Source organism: Pristiophorus japonicus, chromosome 24 (assembly GCF_044704955.1).
Source record: "Pristiophorus japonicus isolate sPriJap1 chromosome 24, sPriJap1.hap1, whole genome shotgun sequence".
Lineage (NCBI taxonomy): Eukaryota > Metazoa > Chordata > Chondrichthyes > Pristiophoridae > Pristiophorus > Pristiophorus japonicus.
In genome coordinates this window covers 10,921,211-10,941,368 of record NC_092000.1, presented here as the reverse complement: position 1 = coordinate 10,941,368, position 20,158 = coordinate 10,921,211, and the positions used below count along the sequence as shown (strand labels likewise).

The 20,158-nt window shown below is 47.7% G+C and overlaps 1 protein-coding gene across 6 annotated transcripts in view; it reads left to right on the top strand.

Annotated features, from left to right (window-relative positions):
* The window catches only part of dock6 (dedicator of cytokinesis 6), a 180,494-nt gene that overhangs the window by 136,126 nt on the left and 24,210 nt on the right, over positions 1-20,158 (top strand). For 4 of the 6 annotated variants that reach the window (XM_070867242.1, XM_070867245.1, XM_070867244.1 and 1 more), the window contains 10 exons: positions 94-178; positions 2,133-2,229; positions 3,919-4,053; positions 4,954-5,106; positions 7,177-7,335; positions 8,493-8,593; positions 9,131-9,323; positions 11,130-11,273; positions 12,441-12,572; positions 17,396-17,410. In XM_070867242.1, the coding sequence (XP_070723343.1) occupies positions 94-178; positions 2,133-2,229; positions 3,919-4,053; positions 4,954-5,106; positions 7,177-7,335; positions 8,493-8,593; positions 9,131-9,323; positions 11,130-11,273; positions 12,441-12,572; positions 17,396-17,410 (1,214 nt within the window). The remainder of the gene's footprint in view (positions 1-93; positions 179-2,132; positions 2,230-3,918; positions 4,054-4,953; positions 5,107-7,176; positions 7,336-8,492; positions 8,594-9,130; positions 9,324-11,129; positions 11,274-12,440; positions 12,573-17,395; positions 17,411-20,158) is intronic. The other 2 variants (XM_070867243.1, XM_070867241.1) reach the window with 1 other exon arrangement.

The window sequence follows — 20,158 nt, the reverse complement described above, 5'->3', positions numbered from 1 at the left end:
TGTATTTTCGGTGAATCTTTTCCGTTTTGATTAAGTATAGAGTGCAGTCCGTGGGCGGTTGATTAAAATCTAATGCTTTCCAATCTATTGTAGAGAGGAGCCCATATGGAAGCCAGGAAAATGTCCGCTGGAGAAAGAACATCACCCACTGGAGGCAGAATGCTGATAAGGTTGACAAGTAGGTGGCTGTTTCTACAGATTAGGAATATTGCGCATATGCTGTCCCCACGCCCCAATTATCAGTTCAATTACAAACCTGCATAATCTCACACAGAATCATAGAAGTTTCAGCACAGAAGGAGACCACTCTGCCTTCCTGCCAGACAGTTCCCAGTCTACACAAATCCCACTTTTCTACTTTTTACCCATATCCTTTAATATTTTACTTATTCAAGTATTCATCTAATGGGGAATTGTGATTGACTCAGGCTCAGTGGACATTTGTGGTAATCCTTTCTGTAAAAATGTTCCTCGAGTGGAGCATAAATGCCAACATGGACTGGTGTGGATAAATGAACTGTTTCTGTGCTGTATATTCTATGTAACCTTCCCCTTTATGCTTCTAATAGTACTCGTACCGAACTAATTCAGATGTGGCCCTGTACAGAGAGACCTACCTGATAGCTACCCCAGGTACTAACTCCAATCTGAATCAGGACAGCATTGGTTTGCAAATAAAAGTGTAACAGGTGCTACTGTAGATATAGAGCGCTCTGGTCAGGCTGCGTCTGAAATACAGTATTTGCTTTGGACTCCCCACCTTGGGAAGGATATGCTGTCCTTGGGGAAAGTCTGAGATGATACCTGGGATGAAGACCCTGAGTTTTGATGAGATAATGGGTAAACTTGGGGTATTATCCATGGAGAAAGGGGTTTGGAATGAACTGATTAAGGTGTTTAAAATACAAAGGAGATGACTCTTTCATTTAGTCATCATCATCATCATAGGCAGTCCCTCGGAATCGAGAAAGACTTGCTTCCACTTCTAAAATGAGTTCTTTGGTGGCTGAACAGTCCAACACGAGAGCCACAGTCACAGGTGGGACAGATATTTGTCGGGGGAAGGCACTGATTTACCACATGCTCCTTCTGCTGCCTGTGCCTGAACTCTTCACACTCGCAGTGGTCTTCGGCCAGGGACTCCCAGGTGTCAGTGGTGATGTCGCACTTCACCAGGGAGGCTTTGAGGGTGTCCTTATAACGTTTCCGCTGCCCATCTTTGGCTCGTTTGCCATGAAGGAGCTCTGCGTAGAGCAATTGCTTCGGGAGTCTCTTGTCTGGCATGCGAACTAAGTGACCTGCCCAGCGAAGCTGATCGAGTGTGGCTAGTGCTTCAATTAGTAGGAGAGTCCAGAATAAGCACAAAATCTTATAATTTAAACTCCCTGTATTATCTGACTCCCAACTGCCTAGCATTTGGCCCTCCATTCACTTGAATACCTATGCAACCGTCGCCTTGCTCAACCGTGATGTCCGTGTCCCTAACAATACCTGCATACTCTCCCATCTGATCGGTCCCACATTCTGGTCCCCATCTTTTTTCCCTCAAGTTCAACAGGTGCAGACTTGAAAGTATCTGGCGCACAATTGATTTAGTTATTCATGTAAAGTTTCAACGCTATTAGATCTTGCTCTCCTCTTCCAAAACCTCCCACTACTCCAGGATCATCTTTTGATTGCAAAAATAACCCCTAGCTTTTCTTCACTACCAGCCCTCCTTAAATTCCTCTATCCTGCTGCCTCCGCTCGCCTCTACAACAAAACGTGCAAGCAGCTTATGGATTTCTTTGTCACAATGACTGAGACCATCCATTCAGCTGCCTTTGCTGCTTCTGACCCCCTCCTCCCTGCTTTTCCTTGCCCACAGATGCAAGGTCAGACAAGGTGTTTAAAAGGAAGATAGTTATTTTGGAAGTACGGATATTAAGGGATATGGAGGAACGGCAAGGAATCATGATTGTAATGAGCTATTGGAGCTAACCGAATGCTGGAATAGGCTCAATGGACCAAATAGTTTACTTCTGTTTCCATGTTCCTATTTGCTGACTGCTTTGATGTGTCCATCTGGGTCGAGCTGTTAGACACGGGCTGATGCTTCTCTCTCTCTCTCTCCCTCTCTTTTCCCTCCTTAGGACAAAGGCTGAAATGGAACATGATGCCCTGGTAGATGGGAACCTGGTTACTGAAGCTAACCTCGTGGTTTTGGACATACTTGAAATCGTTGTTCAGGTAAAGCAACAAGGTTTATTGTGTCTGAGCTGCTGGCGGAGTGTACACCAGTGCAAGCAGTGCTCCCGGCATCGTTGGCTCCTGGCAGTGTCAAGATAAGAGCCTGAGATGCTTGGGTTACATGAGAATAAAGGAAAGCAGAGAACAGCCTTCATCTCATAATGTCAGCCAGCTGAAAACCACTAAGGGTTGTGGGAATCGCAACAACAGCATTTATGTAGCGCCTTTAACAACAACAACAACTTGTATTTATATAAGGCACTTCACAGCAGTGTTATGAGATGAAAAATTTGACACCGAATCGCATAAGTAGAAATTAGCGCAGGTGACCTAGAGCTTGGTCAAAGTGCTAAGTTTTAAGGAGCGTCTTGAAGGAGGAAGGAGGAAAGAGGTAGAGAGACGGAGAGGTTTAGGCAGGGAGTTCCGGAGCTTGGGGCCCAGGCAACAGAAGGCATGGCCAGCAATTGTTGAGCAATTATAAAGGGCTGAATTTGAGGAGCACAGACATCTCTGGTCCTGTGGGGCTGGAGGAAATTACAGAGATGGGGGGGTTGGGGGGAAGGGGAGGCCATGGAGGGATTTGTAAGCAAGGATGAGAATTTTGAAATTGAGCTGTTGCTTAACCGGAAGCCAATGTAGGTCAGCGACAGGGACATAGTAAAACATCCCGAGGCGTTTCACAGGAGCGTTATCAAACAAGATTTAACACCGAGCCACATAAGGAAATAAAAGGACAGATAACCAAAGCCTGGTCAATTAATCGCAGTTGTTCTGCTGTGACATTTGTCAGAACGTATTGGAGAACTTAAGCAGCGTAACTTCTAGGACAGAATGGATTCAGTCAATCTGCTTGTGGTATGGGTTACAGAGCTGGACGGTTGGGGTCTGTGACAAGCTGGGGTTTGGGAGGCCAGGGTCTGGAGAGGAAGAAGGAATGAATTCGGAGTACCATGTCATGGACAAGATTGAAGTAAATGAATCAGGAGTGTTGAATAAGTACAGTGGGTTAGGCTTGAGCGAATGAAATGAAGAGATAAGAACAGGGTAGATAGCAGACAACTGAATTCCATTGTGACTATAATCATTATCATCATAGGCAATCCCTCAGAATTGAGGAAGACTTGCTTCCACTCTTAAAATGAGTTCTTAGGTGGCTGAACAGCCCAATAAGGGAGCCACAGTCCCTGTCACAGGTGGGACAGATAGTCGTTGAGGGTAAGGGAGGGTAGGACTGAATAGCTGTACGCTCTTTCCGCTGCCTGCGCTTGATTTCTGCATGCTCTCGGCGATGATACTCAGCGCCCTCCCGGATGCACTTCCTCCACTTAGGGCGGTCTTTGGCCAGGGACTCCCAGGTATCAGTGGAGATGTTGCACTTTATCAGGGAGGCTTTGAGGGTGTCCCTGTAACGTTTCCTCTGCCCACCTTTGGCTCATTTACCGTAGAGTAGAGTGCTTGCTTTGGGAGTCTCGTGTCTGGCATGCGGATAATGTGGCCTGCCCAGCGGAGCTGATCGAGTGTGGTCAGTGCTTCAATGCTGGGGATGTTGGTCAAGGACACTAATAAAGAATCGAGTTTGATTGCACCTAGATGGAAACTGATCCAGTTCGTAGTACAGGAGTGTTTGGAGCTGTCGTTCAGCGAGCAAATTGGTCACTCATATTGGTTATGTTACTTTGCATTGTGCAGACAGTTATGGTATCGGAGTCGAAAGAGAGTGTGTTGAGTGGAGTGCTGAAGGTCATTCTACACGGCATGGCCTGTAACCAGAGTGCCCTCTTCCTGCAGCACTGCTTTGCCACCCAGCGGGCTCTGGTCTTCAAGGTAAGCAAGCAGGACCCACCTTTGCTAACCGTGTGCACAACTTTATTTAGTTTAAAATTAGTTCTGCCCCCCACCTCCCAAACACTTTTTTGCCCTCAGCATCAAATAGGGACCATGTACGACCCAAAGCCAGATGGCCTTCTGATTCATGCCTCATGCTGTCACATTCAGAGTCTGACCCTGCCAATGAGCACTGTCACTCAAATGTGCGGTGCTATTGCAAGGCCTTCATTCTATGCATCTTTAAACACTTTGCAATTTGTAATGTACTGTGTGTTCTGTAATGTGCCGTAAACTGATGGTATATAATCCTGAAGTTTTTGGATTAAGAATTAGGAGCAGGAGTAGGCCATTCAGCGCTTCGAGCCTGCTCCACCATTCAGTGAGATCATGACTGATCTTCGACTGCTACTCCACTATCCTCATATTCCCTTAATATCCAAAAATCTAGCATTCTCTGTCTTGAATATACTCAACAACTGAGCCTCCACAGCCCTCTGGGGTAGAGAATTTCAGAGATTCACCACCCTCTGAGTGAAGAAATTTCTCCTCATCTCAGTCCTAAATGGCCGATCCCTTATTCTGACTGACGCCTGGTTCTAGACTCCCCAGCCAGAGGGAAACATCCTCCTTACATCTACCCTGTCAAGCCCTGTAAGACTGTTATGTTTCAGTGAGATCACCTCTCATTCTTCCAAACTCTGAACTTCAATAAAAACAAATTACTCCTTTATTTGAAATATTTTTCAGAGACAGAAATCAGCTGAAGTTTGCTCTGGTTAATTTATTCCCCACTCCTGCGCTAACACTCCATGTGGTTGCAGCTCAGTCCTGTCAGGAGGTGATGAGCTGGTCCCTTTACTCTGCTGGTTGATTTGTCTTTTTAATATCTCTGTGCAGTTTCCCGAAATGCTGTTTGAGGAGGACACTGAGCTTTGCGCCGATCTGTGTTTGAGACTTCTACGACACTGCAGCAGCAGCGTGGGGACTATCCGAGCTCATGCCAGCGCCTCGCTCTATCTCCTGATGAGGCAAAACTTTGAGATTGGCAACGTAAGCGTATCTTATGTCTTTTCGAACGTTGGAGAGCAGGCACTGTTCATTCATGTCTGGGACCTGGGTTCATATTCAACCAGGCTTATTGAATGAAAGTTTCCCTACCTAAATGTAAAATGACTTGTGTTCACCTCACTCAAAGAAAGAAAGGCTTGCATTTAGATAGCGCCTTTCACCAGATGTCTCAAAGCACTTTACAGCCAATGAACTACTTTTGGAGTGTAGTCATTGTTCTAATGTGTGAAACGCGGCAGCCAATTTGCACACAGCATGTTCCCACAAACAGCAATATGATAATGACCAGAAAATCTGATTTAGTGATGTTGATTGAGCGATAAAAATTGGCCAGAATACCGGGGATAATTCCCCTGCTCTTCTTCAAAATAGCTGTGGGATCTTTTATGTTCACCTGAGAGAGCAGAAGAGGCCTCAGTTTAATATCTCATCTGAAAGGCAGCAGCTCTGACAGTGCGGCGCTCCCTCAGCACTGCACGGGAGTGTCAGCCTAGATTTATGAGCTCAAGTCCCTGGAGTGGGACTTGAACCCACGACCTTCCGACTCAGAGGCGAGTGTGCTACCCACTGAGCCCCAGCTGACACTCAATTCCCAGTTGACATGGATGTTAAGCACAGACCTGGCCTTGACTAGCTTTAAATTGCCATTTCCACTTAGAGAGGCCGTAAGGATGGGCTGATTTGTGAAATAGCAACAGTGCAAAGATTGACACAGCAAGATGTGCACTCCTATTGTTGGGCTCAGTGTTAAGGTATTAGCTTTGGCTCAGTGGGACGCATTCTTGCCTGAGTTGCAAAGTTGTGCGTACAAGTCCCACTCCATAGACTTGAGCACAAAATCTAGGCTGACGCTTCAGTGAAGTACTGTCGGAGGTGCTGACCTTTGTTTGAGACATTAAACCGAGGCCCCTTCTGCCCTCTCAGGTGGACATAAAAGATTCCAGTGGCATCATTCAAAGAAAATCAAGGGAGTTCTCCCCGGTGTCCTGTCCGGTGGCTGTAAAGTGCTTTGGAATGTCCTGAGGTGCTAGATAACTGCAAGTTTGCTTGTCATTTGAGGAAACTTAGCACGGCATCGAACCCATGCTGTCCCTAGCCTGACAGCGCTGACATGGCATGTGAAAATCTCTGCAGCACTGACATTCCTTACCTTAAAGAAGCAAGTTTTAATGTGTGAGAATGATCATTCTGAAGGATGCACTATAGCAAGATTACCAGCCAATAATTTGGTTTTATTATTTCTGAAACAATATGGTGCATTGAGTGGTCAAGGTCACAAGGCATGGTGCATTGAGTGGTCAAGGTCACAAGGTATGGGCATTGAGTTGCCGAGGTTGCAATGTATGCTACATTGAGTGGCCGAAGTGATGATGAATTGTGAAATGAGTAGGTAAGGTGACAGTGGTGCATTCAGTGGGGCACGCTGCCGTTCAATCGTGTATTGAGCGACCAAGTTGACGATGAATAGTAGATTGAGTGGCCAGTCGATGATGAATGGTAGATTGAGTGACCAGTCGATGATGAATGGTAGATTAAGTTGCCAGTTGATGATGGTGTGTTTTCACACAGGCCAAACAGAATTGTTCTGTTTTCGGGTGAATTGATGAACTGATCACAAACCTGGACACATTAAACACAAATTAATTCCCAAGTCAGCAGTTTGAATCTTGTTGGCCTGGAGAGGAAGCAGTAACACAGGGAAAAGTCCATTTCCTCGAGTGAGCTCATCTCTTGCAGCTCAGTGATCACATCACTGTCACCACCGACGGTTCATTGTTGCCCTATTCTATTACACAGAGGCCGCCAGTGGGGACACTAAACAGGTCTAAAATGACCTTTATCCTACAACAAAGACCATTTCTCTGGTAAGAACAGAAGAAAAATCATCCCAGAATTGTAGTGCTAACAGAAGACACTAACCTTGATAATCCACTCCTGATGATTGTCTCTGAACCTACTCCAGCATAATCTTTACTGGGAGTTTGTCTCGCCCGCATAATACTTTAACCTCGAGTCTGTTGAAACTGAACCAAGCATTTTGTCGTCCTTTAGAACTTTGCCCGAGTGAAAATGCAGGTCACAATGTCGCTGTCCTCACTGGTGGGGACTTCCCAAAACTTTAACGAAGAATACCTTCGCCGCTCACTGAAGACCATTCTGACGTATGCAGAGGATGACCTGGAACTGCGAGAGACCACCTTTCCTGAGCAGGTAGAACACTTTGGAGATATAAAATCAAAATAGTAGGTGCTGGAAGTACTCAAGCAGTCCAGACAGCATCTGTGGCGAGAGAAAGAGAGTTAAATTTTCAGGCCGATGATCTTTCATTAGAACTGGTCCTCTAACTAAAAATGCTTGTCAAATAACAACAACAACAACGTTTATTTATATAGCGCCTTTAATGTAGTGAATTGTCCAGGGCGCTTCACAGGAGTGTTATGAGATAAAAATTTGACACCAAGCCGCATAAGGGGTTATGGGGAGCGGGCAGGAAAGTGGACCCAAGTCCATGATCAGATCAGCCATGATCCTATTGAATGGTGGAGCAAGCTCGGGGGGGCCGTATGGCCTACATCTGCTCCTATTTCTTATGTTCTTATGTATAAGTAGAAATTAGCGCAGGTGATCAAAAGCTTAGTCAAAGAGGTATGTTTTACGTAGTGGCTTGAAGGAGGAAAGAGAGGGGGAGAGGTTTAGGCAGGGAGTTTCCCAGAGAATAGTAGACCTCTGGAACAAGCTGCCCTCACTGAACTCCTTCAAGTAAAAGCTGGATTTGTTTCTGGTTGCGGCGGAGATTAACTCTGACACAAGGTAGGTACTGCAGGGAATTTAATGGCCAAAGTGATCTTCTGGACTAGTTTCGATCGCCTAGATGGGTCGGAGAGGAATTTCCCAGAATTTTTTTTTCCCAAATTGGCCTGGGTTTTTTTTAATGTTTTGCCTCTTCCAGGAGATCACGTGGTTTCGGATGGGGTGGAGTGTATAAGTTGTGATACACAAGGGTGGGACAGGCTCGATGGACCTGCCCGTCATTGTTCGTATGTTCGTTCCAGAGCTTGGGGTCTGGGCAACACAAGGCACGACCACCAATGGTTGAGCAATTATAATCAGGGATGCCCAAGAGGGCAGAATTTGAAGAGTGCAGACGTCTTAAACAAGGCGAACATCAATAAATCCACTGAATGCACAGGTCACAGGGATCAAATCAAACTGATGATGGCGATAAAGAACTGACGCTAAATATACATCAAGGCAGATTTAAGTGAATGCATATATTTTCTAATTGAAGCAAGTGGGAAATACTCACTCCTTATTATTGATTGCTGGATCGTTTGTGTGATCAGATGTGTTATTTCCTTCCTGTTCAGGTACAAGACCTGGTGTTTAACCTGCACATGATCCTCACGGACACAGTGAAGATGAAGGAACACCAGGAGGATCCCGAGATGTTGATGGATCTGATGTACAGGTAAAGGTTGGGCCTATACTCGTTGGGAGTTTAGAAGAATGAGAGGTTATCTTATTGAAACATAAGATTATGAGGGGGCTTGACAGGTCGATGCAGAGAGGATGTTTCCCCTCATGGGGGGAATCTAGAACTAGGGGGCATAGTTTCAGAATAAGGGGTCGCCCATTTAAAACAGAAATGAGGAGAAATTTCTTCACAGAAGCTCGTGAATCTTTGGAATTCTCTATCTCAGGGAGCTGTGGAGGCTGGGTCATTGAATGTATTTAAGGTGGCGATAGACAGATTTTTGAACGATAAGGGTGTAAAGGGTTATGGGGAGTGGGCCGGGAAGTGGAGCTGAGTCCATGATCAGATTAGCCATGATTTTATTGAATGGCGGAGCAGGCTCGAGGGGCAGTATGGCCGACTCCTGCTCCTATTTCTTATGTTCTGTCCCTTTTACTGCCGCTTATTTATTTTTGCTTGATCCAAGAACAATGAGCGTGTAGAAATGCAGTCATGGCTGCTTTGAACTAACACTGTGCCCTGATCTAATAGAATCGCCAAAGGTTACCAGACGTCACCGGATTTGCGGCTGACGTGGTTGCAGAATATGGCCGGCAAGCACTCGGAGCGAGCGAACCACGCCGAGGCGGCACAGTGCCTGGTACACTCTGCGGCCTTAGTGGCGGAATACCTCAACATGCTGGAAGACTGCCGGTACCTGCCGGTGGGCTGTGTCGGCTTTCAGGTAAGAGGGTGGCGACTCAGCGTTGAGAGGTAAAAATCCAGAACGAGCCTCACTAGGTTCTCCCTCAGCAGAGGGGTCAACACTGGGCATAGATTTAAAGTAATTGGTGGAAAGTTTAGAGGGGATTTCAGGGGAAATGTTTTCACCCAGAGCGGGGGAGGTGCTGGTGGGGCGGGGGGGGGGTGGTGGTGGGTGGGTCTGGAACTCACTGCCTGAAAGGCTGGTAGAGGCAGAAACCCTCACCACATTTTAAAAAGTACTTGGATGTGCACTTGAAGTGCCGTAACCTGCAGACCTAGAGCTGGAAAGTAGGATTAGACCGGCTAGCTCTTTGTCGGCCAGAGCGCACACGATGGGCCTCCTTCCATGCTGCAGCCTATGATGAAATTTCTATGATTCTACGAAAAACACAAAATGCTGGCAACATTCAGCAGGTCAGGCAGCATCTGTGGAGAGAAAAACAGAGTTAACGTTTCAGGTCGGTGACATCTCATCAGCATTGGCTGATAGGTTCTGATATGCCATTGACTTGAAACGTCAAGTTGTTTTTTTCCCGCCACAGAATGCTGCCTGATCTGCTGAGTTTTTCCAGCATTTTCTGTTGTTAGTTCAGAGTTCCAGCATCCGCAGTATTTTGCTTTAGTTTTAATGTTGTGCGGTGTCGTGTCTGTAAGTGTTTTTATAAAGCATAAAATAGGTACACGTGTGCAGTGTGGCTTACTGGTGTCTAGTTCTCTACAGTTGTATGTTTTCACCCCTCGTGAGGCCTTTCCCATTTCATACACCATTCTCTGAGGGAGCAGGTAGCTGGCCTACTTCCAGACACTGACGCCTGCCTCTCTTCAGATGGGCACGAGGACATATGACTGGGAAAAAAGAAAGACTTGCATTTCTGTAGCGCCTTTCACGACCACCAGACGTCTCAAAGCGTTTTACAACCAATGAAGTACTTTTTGAAGTGCAGTCATTGTTGTAATGTAAGAAACGCAGCAGCCAAATTGTGCACAGCAAGCTTCCACAAACAGCATTATGATAATGATCAGATAATGTTTTTTTTTGATATGTTGATTGAGGGATAAATATTGGCCCAGGACACCGGGGAGAACACCCATGCTCTTCTTCAGAATAGCGGCGTGGGTTCTTTTACGTCCACATTAGAGAGCAGATGGGGCCTCGGTTTAACATCTCATCCGAAAGACGGCACCTCCGACAGTGCAGCGCTCCCTCAGCACAGCACCGGGAGTGTCAGCCTAGATTTTATTTTGTGCTCAAGTCCCTGGAGAGGGAGAGGGACTGGAACCCACAAACTTCTGACTCAGAGGTATGAGTGCTACCCACTGAACCACAGCTGACACTAAAAGATGTTCGAAATTCAGCAGCTTACAGGCAAGTACAGAGCCTAGATAGACCCCTGGGATGGGAACCACCCCCCGGCCATGTATTGACAGGAGTGTAGCAACTGAGACACTTGCTTCAAGCTTCTGTGCAGCCTGCTGAGTATCTCTGATCTAGACAGGACTCCCTCATAAAATTGATAGCTCCTTGTTGTCAGATCAAGCAGGCATGGTGCTTGTGTCAGTACTGAGAAGCTGTGCGTGACTTTGGACTGAAATTGTCTCATCTAGCCTACGAGCTGACGAAAGTTTGGTATCAACAGGAACTTTTGGGAGGGAATGAGCAAAGTACCAGTGCATCACTTTCCATCCACAGAAGGGTGAATGTGTAATAGTGTTAACTGATGTCATTTGGACTGGGCAAGAATTTGTTTCATTTTGTCTGTAAAATTCTGTACATTTTTTCTCTAAGAACATATCATCAAACGTTCTTGAGGAATCCGCTGTATCGGATGACGTTCTTTCTCCCGATGAAGAAGGAATTTGTGCTGGGAAATATTTCACAGAAGCTGGCCTGGTGGGATTGCTGGAGCAAGCAGCAGCCTCCTTTACAATGGTACACAAATACATCTCTACATCTCTCCCTCGCTTCCCCCTCCCTCTCTCCTCACTCCGCTCTCCCTCCCCCCCGCCTCCCGTCTCCCTCCCCCTCTCTCCCGTCTCCCTCCGCCTCCCGTCTCCCTCCCCTCCCGTCTCCCTCCCCCCCCCCGCCTCCCGTCTCCCTCCCCCCCCCCCCCCCGCCTCCCGTCTCCCTCCCGCCTCCCGTCTCCCTCCCCCCCTGCCTCCCGTCTCCCTCCCCCCCTGCCTCCCGTCTCCCTCCCCTCCCGTCTCCCTCCCCCCCCGCCTCCCGTCTCCCTCCCCCCCCCCCCCCGCCTCCCTCCCCCTCCGCCTCCCGTCTCCCTCCCCCCCCCCCCCCCCCGCCTCCCATCTCCCTCCCCCTCCGTCTCCCTCCCTCCCCCGCCTCCCGTCTCCCTCTCCCCACCCGCCTCCCGTCTCCCTCCCCTCCCGTCTCCCTCCCCCCCCGCCTCCCGCCCTCACTATCTGCTCCCCTCCCCACTCACTCACTCCCTCCCTCACTTTCCCCACTCACGCACTCGTCACTCCCTCTCTTTCCCCACTCACGCACTCGTCACTCCCTCTCTTTCCCCACTCACGCACTCGTCACTCCCTCTCTTTCCCCACTCACGCACTCGTCCCTCCCTCTCTTTCCCCACTCACGCACTCGTCACTCCCTCTCACCTCCCCTCTCACGCACTCGTCACTCCCTCTCACCTCCCCTCTCACCTCCCTCTTCTGCCCAATCTAATTGTTCCCAAGGAAGTAGAGATCCCTGTCGTGTTTTGGTGCTGGTATTTGTTGACATTAATTCTGAACCCCCCCCCCCCCGCCACTGCAGAGTACTGTTTAAGCTACCAGACTATATTTTTGCGAGAACTGTTATGCACAGCTGTACAGGGGAAATCCCCGGAGAATATCAGTGAAGCGTGAAATACTTGGTCAGTGGGACCCAGCTGTAACAGTGCAATGGGGATCTAACCTAACAATGGGTCTCCTGCACAGAGGAGACGGATTCATTAGGACACGGATAGCTGGAGGTTGCTGGGTCTGCCTGAAGCTGAGACGCCACGAATCAATCGCGGTCTGACCAAGGTGTCTGCAGGCAGCTGCCTTTCCATCCCGCTCTTCAGTTCGAATGTTGATTGTGTGACTTTCTTTTCACCAGGCTGGGATGTACGAAGCTGTAAATGAAGTGTACAAGATCCTGATCCCAATCCATGAAGCCAACCGGGACAGTAAGAAACTGGCAACAATCCATGGAAAACTACAGGATGCTTTTAACAAAATTTCTAATCAGGTATTGAATGTTAACTTAGTAGCTGTGTTTTGTTTAGCCAATGGAATGTGGGAAATTTCTAATTTTAGCGTAATCGTTTGAAAGCGTGTACAGAATTGGGGGGTGGAAACGTAACGTGTCCTTCTCAACCACTCCAGTTAAAAACCTTTATCTCCCTCTTTCAGCACCCCGCCCTCCACACTCCACTCTGCAAATCGAGAGAGCTGACAGTCTGCTCCCAGGACTTGTCAATGCTGCTCTTGAGCTGACTGCCGTGTGTGTGTGTAATGTGCCTCTTCTCTCACCCCAACACTCTGGGAAAGAGTCTCACCTGTGCCTTACTCACCTCCCCAAACCATCTATCTTTCTCACATCATGGCGAGTCAAGACCAACCTGTGATAGTCAATGCTGGATCCAGATTAACATTGTTTTCCTGGGCACATCTTGTTGGTAACGCAGCACAGTGCATTGCACCAGAGGTTTTAAACACAGCATTTATACAGCGCCTTTAAAGTGGTAAAACTTCCCATAGTGCTCCACATCAGCGTTATCAAACCAGGTTTGGCACTGAACTGCATAAGGAGATATTAGGACAGATGACCAAAAGCATGGTCAAAGAGTTGGGTTTTAAGGAATGTCTTGAAGGAACAGAGAGAGATGAGATGAGATTTAGGAAGGGAATTCCAGAGCTTGGGGCCTAGGTAGCTGAAGGTACAGCTGCCAATGGTGATGCAGTGATAAATCAAGGAAGAGCAAGAGGGTAGAATTGGAGAAGTGCAGAGATCTGTGGGGTGGTGGTTTTTACAGAGAGAGAGAGGGGCGAGGCCAAGGAGGGATTTGACCACACGGATGAGGATTTTAAAATTAAGGCATTGCTGGATTAGGGGCTAATGTAGGTCAGCGAGCACTGGGCTGATGGGTGAACAGGACTTGGTGCAAGTTAGGATACGGGCAGCAGAGTTTTGGATGAGCTCAAGACTACACAGCTTCGGTAGTCCCAGTGACTCGGGACACTGTAACTTTCTGCCCCTTTACTAACACAAACCCATAGGCACATGCAGATGCTTGTGACACCTGGCGTATCAACATGCAGTGCAAAAATCCCACAAAATTAAGGACCGATTTAAAAAGCAGAGGCAATGTGCTTGCAGTACCTACAACGTGCCTTGGGATGGCACAAGTGTCCTTTATATAGCATTTAAAAACAAGCTTTTGGCTGCTGCACCAATCAGGCCTGCGATCAGCAGCCCAAGTGTCAGTAAAAGTGCCTGTAAAAATAAAACACGGAGGTTTAAGCTGCGTTCAAAATTCTCTGAGCCACTTTCAAAAACCCATTTTTGAATAGTGGCTAACATCATTCTGCTGAGCTAGAGCTGTTTGCTCTACTGCCAGTGTCTCCATAAAATCCCCGTACAACTTGGCTGAGTCGAATGACTGAAATATAAGAGGGAAAAGAAACAATGAGTTACAAAACTGCTTCGAATCGCCCAGCCCCGTCGGTTTACAGCTGACTGAAACCTGAGCAGCCGAGCCCGGCGACTGACCATCACTTGTGTTGGTTTAGCAGTGTAACCCCATTCTGACGCGTGGCGCGCTTGGAAAAATAAACAGCTGCGTACGGGTTTGCCATCTGTTGCGGGTTGTAAATCTTGCTCCAGCCGATGACAGGCCTGAGTTGAGAGTGCAGTGTATAGATAAGTGACTGTCAGCTCATTTACAATAAAGCAGAAGTGACCAGCCTGAGGGTTAGAAACATAGAAATATAGAAAATAGGTGCAGGAGTAGGCCATTCGGCCCTTCGAGCCTGCACCGCCATTCAATAAGATCATGGCTGATCATTCCCTCAGTACTCCTTTCCTGCTTTCTCTCTATACACCTTTATCCCCTTAGCCATAAGGGCCATATCTAACTCCCTCTTGAATATATCCAATGAACTGGCATCAACAACTCTCTGCGGCAGGGAATTCCACAGGTTAACAACTCTGAGTGAAAAAGTTTCTCCTCATCTCAGTCTTAAATGGCCTTCCCCTTATCCTCTGGTTCTGGACTTCCCCAACAAGGGAACATTCTTTCCACATCTAACCTGTCCAGTCCCGTCAGAATCTTATACGTTTCTATGACATCCCCTCTTATCCTTCAAAACTCCAGTGAATAAAGGCCCAGTTAATCCAGTCTCTCCTCATATGACAGTCCGGCCATCCCTGGAATTAGTCTGGTGAACCTTTGCTGCACTCCCTCAATAGCAAGACCGTCCTTCCTCAGATTAGGAGACCAAAACTGAACATAATATTCCAGGTGAGGCCTCACTAAGGCCCTGTACAACTGCAGAGTAAGACCTCCCTGCTCCTATACTCAAATCCCCTAGCTATGAAGGCCAACATATCATTTGCCTTCTTCACCGCCTGTTGTACCTGCATGCCAACCTTCAATGACAGATGAACCATGACACCCAGGTCTCATTGCACCTCCCTTTTTCCTAATCTGCCGCCATTCAGATAATATTTTGCCCCCAAAATGGATAACCTCACATTTATCCACATTATACTGCATTTGCCATGCATTTGTCCGCTCACCTAACCTGTTCAAGTCACCCTGCAGCCTCTTAGCGTCCCCCTCAGCTCACACCGCCACCCAGTTTAGTGTCATCTGCAAGCTTGGAGATATTACACTCAATTCCATCGTTAATGTATATTGTAAAGAGCTGGGGTCCCAGCACTGAGCCCTGCGGCACTCCACTAATCACTGCCTGTCATTCTGAAAAGGACCCGTTTATCCCGACTCTCTGCTTCCTGTCTGCCAACTAGTTCTCTATCCAAAAGTTCGCAACAAAAAAAATTCAGATTGCGTAGTACGGGTATTTGATACCCTTCAAACAGCATAGTGGGTGATGCTGAAATACTGCAGAACATAGAATAGAATCATAGAAATTTACAGCACAGAAGGAAGCCATTCGGCCCATCAGGTTCGTGCCAGCTGATGAAGAGCTATCCAGCCTAATCCCACTTTCCAGCTCTTGGTCCGTAGCCCTGTAGATTACAGCACTTCAAGTGAACATCCAGGTACTTTTTAAATGTGGTTAAGGTTCTGCCACCTTTTCACGCAGTGAGTTCCAGACCCACACCACCCCCTGGATGAAACAATTTCCCCTTTAATCCTTTTACCAATTACTTGAAATCTATGCCCCCTGGTTATTGACCTGCCAAGGGAAAATAGGTCCTTCCTACCCGCTCGAATCTAGGCTCCTCAGAGTTTTATACATTTGTATTAAACTTATAAATCGGTTTTTTTTTAAACCTGGGTTTCAATCTACTGAGAAGACATTTTTTTTTTAAGTTTTAACCGGTTTATACAAAAATAAATCCTGAATATTAATATTGGTTCTTAATATTAATTTTGGGCTCCAGATTTAAAACCAGGTTTAGCCTCTTTCCCAAACCAGTCCTAAATGTAGGGATTAAGCCCACCAATCAAAATGTTCAGCATAGTTCAATGCTTGGAACGTCCCTGGGAAAGCTTTGATGGGAGCTGCCGTGATGACATGTTGGCTTCATAGCTCTGTCACCGATCACCCCCATCCCCCCCAAGTTTCTCTTGTCCCAGTCCACCGCTAAAGATGAAGAACTTTCAGGTCCGTGTAGTTTTGGTGAACTGCGACCACCCCCCATGCCAGTTCTAATCAGTACGCGTCGTTTGGATGATGAGTGTTGAGTTCAAAGGTTAGGTGCGGACCCTAATTGTGCTTCTCTCGGCCGTGACCTCACTTCCTGGTGCCCCTCGTCTCGCTTCCTCCTGCCCTGAAGGCACAGGTACCCAAAGCTTCAGAGGTGCGCTGTTGGAAAGAGCCAGAGATTTGAGTTCCTTAAAGGGAAAGGAATTCGTGCTGACATTAACCACAGGCTGCATGGGTGAGATGTGAGGATCTTGTGGCTTGACTTGATAATTGGAGGCAGTGGTCTCTAGTGGGAGTTTCTAATTTTCTAATGGTGATGGGAAAAGACAATAACTATGCAGAACCTCAAGAAAAGGATGTGTGGTGGCCCCTTGCTATGACGCTGTCTGATATAAAACCCGCAATGTGATCCTGAGCAATTTGTACCCTTTCCGGTGCCAGCGGCTAATATATGCCTCTTGCTGTGACAATGGCCAATATGCCCCTCACTCAATGTTCCCGCTAATTTTTATTTTTGGGTGCGCTGCCCCTTTAACAGGCAACGTGGCCCATTCAGTTTCTCGCACAATCGCGGTTATTTCAATTGTTAAGCTGCTAGCCTGTTCGGGACCTCCAGATCACCGCTCGGCTCAACAGAAACATAGCTCTCACTGTTACTCTGACTGTATTCCCCTCACTGTCACACTGGTGTAGCCCTCTTGTGATCACCCTCGTGTGATGCTGGTTTGTGCACCCCTGGCCAACGATCCCTCGACGCTGCACGCACGCGTAGGTCCTGCGCTGGCCACTCTCGAGTTTTTAATTTGGAAATACTGTTCATGCGCAGAAATTTAAAGGGACCGCACATTGAATGAAACAGGCTGTGTGGAACATGGAGCAGCCTACAGGGATCCTTGCCCTGGCCATGATGCCTGATACATGCTGCAACACCGCCTGATGTGCGCCACACCCTTCAATATTAGCATTAAGACGACTCCTTGCCAGAATAACCTTATAAAACATCCCCTTGATCACGTGGATCTTAAATGCAGCATCATAGCGAGGGTCCTCTGTAACTCCGAATTATGTGTTAACTCCTGGACCTGTTTGAGTATTCATTGATGGGTGAATTTTGTCTCTCTTTTGCTTTCCCCCTCCCTCCCCCCCCCCCCCCCCCCCTCTGTCCATGTGCAGAGTTCTGGCTGGGAGGTAGGCTGCATGCACTCGGTGTGGATTGGATTGTTCGTACGATGATGGTGCTTTTTGCATGTCACGGGCTGTGTCACGCGAGGAGATGGTGCACGCTCAGACTGGGACAGATCTGTTCTAACTAATGTTTCATTGGCTAACTCCGAGTGTGGACCTCGGACGTTGCTTCAGGCAGCCATTGGATTGTCTCGGGTGGGAGGGAGGGGTGAAAGCTCACTTATTACTATTGGTTTTATTTTTACACCGCTCTCGACGATTTCCTCTTGTCTTGACGTGTCCCTCCAATGACGCCATTTCCTGGCTGAGGTCAGCAGGCATCTGCCTTCGGCTCGCACCACTTACTATTTTAAGCAGATTACTCATTTTTCTGCCCTCATGCTGACTCATTGTTGATGTTCAGCTCCTCTTGCCTTCCGGTTCCGCCTCCACTTTGCCATTCTTTGAGCCTCGACAGCGAGTGTCAGCAGACTACTGTGGGGCTATAAAAGTCCAGCCCCAATGCTGTCCTCACCTGCCGTCCACATGGGGGTCAAAGGTCAGCGACCAGGAGCAGAAACCTTTGCTGCTTTTCTCCTTTCTAACACAGGGATGCCTGGGCCAGTTGCAGGGGCCCCCTAATAACATCCCAATGTAGACTTGGATTCAAACCGGGCAGTCTCTGGTCATAAGAATATAATAATTAGGAGCAGGAGTAGGCTATTCGGCCCCTCGAGCCTGCTCCACCATTCAATAAGATCATGGCTGATCTTCTACCTCAACTCCACTTTCCTGCACTATTCCCATATCCCTTGATTCCCTTAATATCCAAAAATCTTTGGATCTCTGTCTTGAATATACTCAATGACTGAGCCTCCACAGCCCTCTGGGGTAGAGAATTCCAGAGATTCACCACCCTCTGAGTGAAGAAGTTTCTCCTCATCTCAGTCCTAAATGGCCGACCCCTTATTCTGAGACTGACCCCTGGTTCTAGACTCCCCAGCCAGAGGAAACCACCTCCCTGCATCTACCCTGTCAAGCCCTGTAAGAATTTTTCAATCTTTTTGTATGGTCTGTACAGTTCACCCACTCGCTATCTTTAGGTGTTTCTCAATCTCTTTCGCTTGCGGCTAGGAGATGCACGGGAAAGTCCTGGGCTAGCTTCTGCCCACTCCCTCACTTACCCCCCACCCTGGGCAAGGTGCTGGGTTTGTGTTCACTGATAACATGGTTGAGGTCCCCGAGTTCACTGCATGGTTGACTGGTGGCTGTGGACACAAGAACATAAGAAATAGGAGCCAGAGTAGGCCATAAGGCCCCTCGAGCCTGACATGCTGCTCCACGATACGGTGCGTTGGTCCTCCTGGTCCCCTGAACCGCCTGCACTGTGAATTTGTGCACTACATCCTCAAGTGGTGCTGCTATGTGCAGTCAGAGTATAAACCGACCTGCCTTGGCGGCGGAGGAAAGGCTGGAGTACCGCCCAAGACAGCTGAATCTGAACTCTTGCCTTGAGATGTTTGCACTTGGGCTTCTCCTGAAGGGTGAGTTCTACCTGTCGTGGCGGAGGTGAGAAAATCTGAGCTTGGGGAATGAGAATGGGTGCCCCCTCTGTACACTGCTCACCCAGGCTGACCCAGGAGCGGTATTGGCGGTGTGTTGATGACACTTGCAGGCTGCACTGCTCTTGTCTATCAGACGAGGGAGGATAGCTTGGCTGCATGGGTCCTTGAGGATTGGGAATGTTGGGAAATTCCCAGCCTGTTGGCGGCAATCCCAAATGTTTAAATTGTCCAGACAAAAATTTTCAGGGGGAAAAAAATGAGCTACCTTTAAGGATTCTGAAGGAATGCCCCAGAACCGTGAAATCCAGAGGGCTGCCTGAAGGCTGCTTGAAGTTAATATCACATTGCCTGACTGTTCCATGGTCACCCTGTTTTGCTGACTGACTGATGTTTCCCAGCGTGATCACATCATTCACAACACTGACCTTCCAGTCATGTTATAACCGAATAATTTCCATCAAGTCCTGCACATGCAGCGGCTCACTCCGCCGTTTCTGCTTGCGTTCGCAGTGTACCCAATAACACATCTGCCAATGTCCTCCCATTGACTCGGTGGGAGTGGGGCGGGGCTGTCCGTGTGCCAATGGCTGTTGCTGTGCCTCCGAAAATCTGCACAGAAACATCGGATCAAATTTCAACTCGGTTAATTTGCCAAAAAAAAGAAAGGGGGCAATAGAAGAAAAATAAAATCTGACTCTTGATTGATTCAAAACATAAAGTAACATTCTGGATCCGGACCAGCCACACCAGATGTGTTAGTAAAGGTTGCTGTTTGATCGTGGCTGTGTGGGACTGTGGGCTGATCAGAGGCGTAAAACCCTCTGGTCACAAAGCACCGTAACCTGCTTGTGTAGGGTTGCAGTGCGCGTGTGTGTGCGTACTGCCTTCAGGAAGCAGCGGTTTATTAAGGAAAGCCAGCAGGTTCTATGTCCGTGTGGAAGTGAAAACCTTAAAGCATGAGGCAGATCGCCGGGTGCTTTAATGCAGTCACAGTCCCCTTGTTTTGGTTTAGAGGCTGCTGGAGAGTGATTACCTGTTAGTACATGACTCGTATTGAGTCTGTGGGCCATGTAGTCAGCAATGTACTCCTGCTGAATGTCTTCCTGTTCATTTTGAGTGTGGTGCTTAGACTGTGTATTTTTTCATGTATTCATTACCTGGACAGTTAGGGATATACACATGTTTTAAATGAGGTATTTCTGGGTGA